Source organism: Ranitomeya imitator, chromosome 4, assembly GCF_032444005.1.
Source record: "Ranitomeya imitator isolate aRanImi1 chromosome 4, aRanImi1.pri, whole genome shotgun sequence".
Lineage (NCBI taxonomy): Eukaryota > Metazoa > Chordata > Amphibia > Anura > Dendrobatidae > Ranitomeya > Ranitomeya imitator.
The window spans coordinates 242,745,015-242,753,174 of record NC_091285.1 but is presented as its reverse complement, the minus strand read 5'-3'; the positions used below and the strand labels follow the sequence as shown (position 1 = coordinate 242,753,174).

At 38.5% G+C, this 8,160-nt stretch overlaps 1 protein-coding gene across 1 annotated transcript in view; it reads left to right on the top strand.

Moving 5' to 3' along the window:
- The first annotated feature begins 621 nt into the window (after window positions 1-621).
- LOC138674484 (dynein axonemal heavy chain 3-like) overlaps window positions 622-8,160 on the top strand; it is a 3,367,401-nt gene continuing 3,359,862 nt past the window's right edge. Inside the window, 2 exon segments of the mRNA XM_069762320.1 lie at window positions 622-783; window positions 6,502-6,593. Of these exon segments, the coding sequence (XP_069618421.1) occupies window positions 655-783; window positions 6,502-6,593 (221 nt within the window). The 5' untranslated portion in view covers window positions 622-654.

Here is an 8,160-nt window from a genome sequence, read left to right as displayed (position 1 = left end):
GCATGTGGATCTATGCGGATCATACGCTGCACACCGAAACACTAATGTAAACCCAGCCTTAGAGGCAGAACTCCTTCCTCCTCCTTCCCCTTTCCTCTGCATGAAATCTTATCAGTAGCAACTGCCAATTTCTATCTCAGTAAAGTAAAAATACTCTCTTCACTGAATACAGATTTAATTTTTGAATTGAGGCCCTTGAAAATGAGAAATCAGCCATGTAGAACAAATAAGCAGAGTTCTCTGACAATATATAGTACAAAGTTGCTTATTGTCACGTTTACTACTGATTTTTAGAACTGCCATTGCTCATATGTAGGAATGGGTGGATCTAGTGGGTTCTGCCGAACAGTTAAAGAAAGTTTGATTTGGGTACCAGAACTGTACCCGAACCTGTACCCCGTTCAGATGTATTGAGGACCCAAACATCCATTGTTTGTCACACTGTCCTCTGCATGACAGCGCTGCAAACACTGTCTCTTAGCAGTGGTAAGATCATTGGGCTGATGTCAGGTGACATAAAGCCCATGGACTAGTAATGGAGAGGCGTCAATAAGTAAATGTTCGCTATTGACTCTGGACTTTACTGTTCAGGTTCACCTACATCTACTCATACAGTATCTGTTGTATGAGTATGAATGAATAGATGAGAAATCCATGCTAAGATGTTGTTTTAATTCTTATGAGGAAGCAAAGAAAAATTTTTGTACAGATAAAACAGAGTGCTGGTTTTCCTTTTTCATCTGTGGACTTCACTTTAACCTGAGCAACCACTCACCTGGGGATGTAGGTAACTGATGGTGTGTTGAACATTTTGTGATCTTCTTTGCTGATATGCATACTGGACTCATGGCTAAATATATGGCTTTAAGAGTGATTCAATGCTAATCTAGTGCACAATTATTTTTGTCTTTTTCCTGGTAACAGCTTCTTGACAAATTATCATTAGTGATGAGTGAATATACTCGTTACTCAAGATTTCCCGAGCATGCTTGGGTGTCCTCCGATTATTTTTAGTGCTTGAAGATTTAGTTTTCTTCGCCGCAGCTAGATGATTTACAGCTACTAGCCAGCTTGATTCCATGTGGGGATTCCCTAGCAACCAGGCAACCCCCACATGTACGTAGCCTGGCTAATAGCTGTAAATCATTAAGCTGAGGCGATGAAAACTAAATCTCTGAGCACTAAAAAAATACTCGGAGGACACTCAAGCATGCTCGGGAAATCTCGAGTAATGAGAATATTCGCTCATCACTAATTATCATTCTTTCAGAACCATATATTGTCATAAGTGAGAAGACTTACAGTAAATAGAAACCTGAAGATTTTTTAAAGATCTGCAGGAAGTCTTGCTGGATTTTCTTGTGTATTTTAAAATCTTTTAGTTCTGTTTATATGATAATGACAGTTTTGGTGGTCTATCATGTTTTCATATTTTGCTCAATTTCTGTTTCATTTTTGCTAAACCTTCTAAGATTTCATTGGAACACTTTTTTTTAATTATTGCAAGTAAATGTTCAAAACTTTTGATAAATCCTTTGATAATTATTTTCTTACTTTTCTTCTGATTCCAAAAAGTAAAAATATGCTTAATGGCTGTTTTAATAATAATGCTGTTGCAGATAAAAAGATATAAAAACATCATGTTATAGATCACTTAGTGGTAAAAGTGCACACAAGGGGTCATAATTCAAAGAAATGTGAGTCTTAAATAATCAATGTTGTTTGAACAAACTGCATCAATCAATAGTACAAGAGAATAAGCTTTGTAATAAATCTTGTCTGAAAAAATATGCTTTCTTTTTTCTACATAAAAAAGATACCAAAAAGAGAGACTGCACATCGGGAGTGGTGGGTCACTAGATTCTCAAATGACACTGGAAATCTATTATTGATATTTTGCACAATATATCTATGATATACAGTGATCCCACACCTATTGCTTGCATTATGTTCTAGACCCCCGCGACAGTTGAAAATCCACGAAGTAGAAACCTTACATTTAGTTTTGTAATTATATACAGGGTGGGCCATTTATATGGATACACCTAAATAAAATGGGAATGGTTGGTGATATCAACTTCCTGTTTGTGGCACATTAGTATATGGGAGGGGGAAAACCTTTCAAGATAGGTGGTGACCACAGTGGCCATTTTGAAGTCGGCCATTTTGGATCCAATTTTTTTTTTCTGTGGGAAGAGGGTTATGTGATACATCAAACTTATTGAGAATTTCACAAGAAAAACAATGCTGTGCTTGATTTTAACGTAACTTTATTCTTTCATGAGTTATTTACAAGTTTATGACCACTTATAAAATGTGTTGAAAGTGCTGCCCATTGCTTTGGATTGTCAATGCAACCCTCGTATCCAACTCTTGACACTCTTAAAGTAACACCGCAGAAGAAATGCTAGCACAGGTTTCCAGTATCCATTGTTTCAGATGCTGCATATCTCGTATTTTCACAGTTGCCTTCAGATGACCCCAAAGATAAAAGTCTAATGGGGTCATATTGGGAGACCTTGGTGGCCATTCAACTGGCCCATGATGACCAATCCACTTTCCAGGAAACTGTTCATGTAGGAATGCTCGGACCTGACACCCATAATGTGGTGGTGCACCATTTTGCTGGAAAAACTCAGGGAACATGCCATCTTCAGTACATAAAGAGGGCAACACATCATCAAGCAATTTCAGATATCCAGAGGCATTGAGGTTTTCATTGATGAAGAATGGCCCCACTATCTTTTTACCCCATATACCCCACCATACCATCGTATTTTTGCGTTCCAACAGTCTTGGAGGGATCTATCCACTGTGGGTTAGTGTCTGACCAATAGCGGTGGTTTTGTTTGTTAACTTCATCATTCACAAAAAAGTTTTCCTCATCACTGAAAATAATGTTTTGTGTAAACTGAGAGTCCTGTTCCAATTTTTGTTTTGCCCATTCTGCAAATTCAGCGTGCCGATCTGGGTCATCCTCATTGAAATACTGCAGCAGCTGGATTTTGTAAGGGTGCCATTTGTGAGTAGCTAATATCTGCCGAAGGGATGTTCTACTGGTGCCACTCTCCAATGACTTGCAGCAAGTTCTACACTGTGGGCACTTGCTGAAAGAAGCTAGGACAGCCACTGATGTTTCATCATTAGTGACAGTTTTCTTGCGTCCACCTTTTGGCAAATCCAACACTAAACCTGTTTCACAAAATTTGCCAAGGAGTTTGTATACTGTAGCATGGGAGATGGGTGGTCTCGTAGGGTGTCTTGCACTGAAATCTGCTGCAGTGACCCGGGTACTGCGTTCAGCAGACATCAACACAATTTCTATTCGCTCCTCATGTGTTAATCTCTGCGACATGTCAATGGCTGGAAACAAAGAGTAACTTGTAAATAACACATGAAAGAATAGAGTTATGTTAAAACCAAGCACACCATTGTTTTTCTTTTGAAATTTTCAATACGTTTGATGTGTCATATGACTCTCTTCCCTTTGGAAAAAATAACATTGGATCCAAAATGGCCGACTTCAAAATGACCACCATGGTCACCACCCATTGTGAAAAGTTTTTCCCCTCCCATATACTAATGTGCCACAAACAAGAAGTTGATATCACCAACCATTCCCATTTAATTTAGGTGCATATATATAAAGGGCCCACCCTGTATATTTGTTTATTTTGATTTTATCTAAGTTTTTCCTAATACATTTTTTGGCATTTTATTTGTCCTTAATATAAAGTCTCTCTTTTTGGTAGCTTTACATTATGTATGCTTTATGGCTTAATAAATAGGATTAACCCCTTACCGGCATCGGACGTACTATACCGTCCGATGCCGGCTCCCCTGCTTTGATGCAGGGCTCCGCGGTGAGCCCGCACCAAAGCCGGGACATGTCAGCTGTTTTGAACAGCTGACATGTGCCCGTAATAGGCGCGGGCAGAATCGCGATCTGCCCGCACCTATTAACTAGTTAAATGCCGCTGTCAAACGCAGACAGCGGCATTTAACTACCGCTTCCGGCCGGGCGACCGGAAATGACGTCATCGCCGACCCCCGTCACATGTCCGGGGGTCGGCGATGCGTCTCCATTGTAGCCATAGAGGTCCTTGAGACCTCTATGGTTACTGATTGCCCGTCGCTGTGAGCGCCACCCTGTGGTCGGCGCTCACAGCACACGTGCAATACTGCTACATAGCAGCGATCAGCAGATCGCTGCTATGTAGCAGAGCCGATCGTGCTGTGCCTGCTTCTAGCCTCCCATGGAGGCTATTGAAGCATGGCAAAAGTTAAAAAAAAAAGTTTAAAAAAATGTGAAAAAAATAAAAAAAACATAAAAGTTTAAATCACCCCCCTTTCGCCCCAATCAAAATAAATCAATAAAAAAAATATCAAATCTACGCATATTTGGTATCGCCGCGCTCAGAATTGCCCGATCTATCAAATAAAAAAAAGTATTAACCTGATCGCTAAACAGCGTAGCGGGAAGAAAACTCGAAACGCCAGAATTACGTTTTTTTGGTCGCCGCGACATTGCATTAAAATGCAATAACGGGCGATCAAAAGAACGTATCTGCACCGAAATGCTATCATTAAAAACGTCATCTCGGCACGCAAAAAATAAGCCCTCAACCGACCCCAGATCACGAAAAATGGAGACGCTACGAGTATCGGAAAATGGCGCAATTTTTTTTTTTTTTTTTAGCAAAGTTTGGAATTTTTTTTCACCACTTAGATAAAAAATAACCTAGTCATGTTTGGTGTCTATGAACTCGTAATGACCTGGAGAATCATAATGGCAGGTCATTTTTAGCATTTAGTGAACCTAGCAAAAAAGCCAAACAAAAAACCAATGTGGGATTGCACTTTTTTTGCAATTTCACCGCACTTGGAATTTTTTTCCCATTTTCTAGTACACGACATGCTAAAACCAATGATGTCATTCAAAAGTACAACTCGTCCCGCAAAGAATAAGCCCTCACATGGCCAAATTGACGGAAAAATAAAAAAGTTATGGCTCTGGGAAGGAGGGGAGCGAAAAACGAACACGGAAAAACGAAAAATCCCCCGGTCATGAAGGGGTTAATATTTTAGATGTTTCTTTTTTTCAAAATTAGCACAATGCAAAAGTAAACAAAAGAAAATATAAATCATATCAATATTTAGTGTAAGCATCCTTTGCCATCAAAGAAACGTTAGAGCATCAGTTTTTCTAGATACACTTGTGTACAGTTTTTAAACACTCTCGGCAGGGTATTTGTTCCAATCATTTTAGAGACTTAACCACAGATCTTCTGTGGATGTGGATTTGAACAAATCTCTCTGGTTCTTCATGTAGTCCCAGACAGGCGTAATGATGTTGTGATCAAGCCTATGTGTGGCCATATCATACCTTTCAGGATGCCTTACCTTTGAAGATAATTGCTTCTGACTACATTGAGTTGTTACTAGTGTTGAGCGATACCATCCGATATTTGAAAGTTTCGGTATCAGATGGTACCGGCCGATATCCGAAAAATATCGGATATCGCCGATACCGATATCCGATACCAATACAAGTCAATGGGACACAAATATCGGAAGGTATCTGCAATGGTTCCCAGGGTCTGAAGGAGAGGAAACTCTCCTTCAGGCCCTGGGATCCATATTAATGTGTAAAATAAAGAATAAAAAAAAAAAATATTGATATACTCACCCTCGGACGGGCTCTGGTTGTCACCGCTGCAATCGCCATTTTGAAAATAAATTGGTTAGCCCTGGCAAAGAAAGACACAGATATTTCTGATAAGATATATTACAAAGTTGCTTATTTTCATGTGTACTATTGGTTTATGACATAAAAATTAAAACAATAGTTACTCTTTAAAGGGGCTCTGTCATCACAGTGAAAGTTGAATAAAATGATACCTTGAATATCTGTAATCTGATGTCTTATTCCAGAGAAAGTCAAATTTTTCCTAATATGTAAATGAGCTGTTATGATCTACGAGCTGAACATAGATCTCCCTTAATATCTGAATCCAGGCTTATTTTAAATAAAAGGCAATGTTACCAGTAAGAGATATGTTATAACTGACAGTCTGCTCTCCTGATCTACAAGTCTCACTTGGGTAGTGGCCCCTTTCATGTAAAATAAGATCAGTAGGCAGATTCTCGTGCAGATCAGTGTCTGACCCATAGATCTTATCAAGACATTTCCATATTACAAATGTGTGGATATCTCTGGAATAAGACATTGGATCGCGTATATCATGGTATCATTTTATTCAGCTTTCTATGTGCTATATGCCTATATAGACATCTTAGGAGAGTTTAGCCTACTGACAGATTCACGCTAATGATAGCCTTTTGATATGTTAGTTTCAAACAGTTTTTCCAACCAAATGCTAATGTCATATTGGAATATTTCCTTCTTGCCATTAGTTAAGATATGTTTATAACCTCAAATAATTGCTTCAGGCTGGTATTTTCATTTTAATGAATATGATATTTTTTAAATCATTGCAGGTCGTGAGCAACGAGAAGCCAAAAATACTACAGCATGGTGCTTTTACTCAAGCCGTTCCTTTTAAGGAGGAAAAATTCCACCAGAACGTAAGGTTGGTAGAGACATTGTCATTTACCTGATTTCAATATTTCAATGCTCATGATGTAAACTTTTGACTTAAAGTTCCAAAAGTTCCAAAACTTTGGCCTATTATATAAGGAAAATAAACCAAAAATCTGCAATATACAGGGATTGGAATTCTTAAGCAGCTTTGATTTTTTTGTAGTCTTGCTAGTCTACTAGTAGAATATGATTGGGGTCTATATCCTAGATACTCCATGATCAGCAGAACAAAAATATGTGTGGTTGTGTCTGATCCTGCAGTTCAACCAGACAAGCACGAATGCTATTGAGGCAAAGTGCTAAGAACAGCTGTAATTTAAGAAATGTTGGAGCACCATGACCTTTCATCCTCCATCTTGAACAGATGCCATGATGATTTTTCACATCCACAGCTTGCCATCCATTTTGTCCTGTCTTCTGCAGCACATTTTGAAATTGTAACCATAAAAAACATTTATTACTCTGTGTGCACATTTACTAGCTAATTTGTATTTTTGATGATTAATTTTATTATTGAACAACTGCATGTTCATCCAAAAGGTTAAAAAATCTGCAACCTTAGTATTTTAGAAAGCTAAATTGAGGTTTTGTCTTTCTTAGGAGAATATATATGAGTGCATAATTTTGGGCCACTATGAGTGCGCCAAATTATTATGCGACTAAATGAAAAGAGCAAATGTTGCTATCTCAATTGTTTATTGTCATTTGTTAAAGTGAGAATAATAACAAACAACTACAAATATACAAAAATACATTTTTGACATTTTGAAAAATATATCAGGAACCAATATAGCCACCTTCTTTTCAATAGCAGTCATAAGCCTTCCATTCATGGAGTCTGTCAGTTTATTAATCTATTGATGATTGACTATTTGGTCAGCACGAAATACAGTCTCCCACATCCTGCTCAGAGAGATGCACTCTCCTTCACTGTACATCTCCCAATTAAGAAAGGCCCACAAGTTCTCGAAAGCTTTTAAACCAAATTATTGCATTATTCTTTCACCTTTAAGGCCTTTGCTGGCTAGCCAAGAAATGGAGTATTTTGATGTATGTGACGAAGCATTGTCCTGCATAAAAATCATGGTTTTCTTGAAAGATGGAGATTTTTTGCTGTTCTTCTGCTTGAAGAAAGTGACTTCTAAAATCTGGCATTAGGTTTGGGTGTTGATATTGCATTTATCTTCCATCTGAAAAGGTTCAACTATCTTATCTTTAATAATCCAAGCCCATAGCGGTACCCCACTTCCACCTTGCTAACATCTGAGGCAAAGTGGAGGTCCGATCCTTGTACTGATGAAGCCACAGGTCCATCATCTCCATCAAGAGTCACTCTCATCTCATCAGTGCATAAAACCTTTAAAAAATCTGTTTTCAAATATTTGTATATGTGTCATGTTAAGTGGTGGTTGGGTCATAACCTTTTTTCCTTTGGAAAAGGACTCAGGGATAGGAAACAAAGGGTGGTTATTAATGGAGCACACTCAGACTGGGTCGCGGTTAGCAGTGGGGTACCACAGGGGTCCGTATTTATTAATGACCTTGTAGGGGGCATG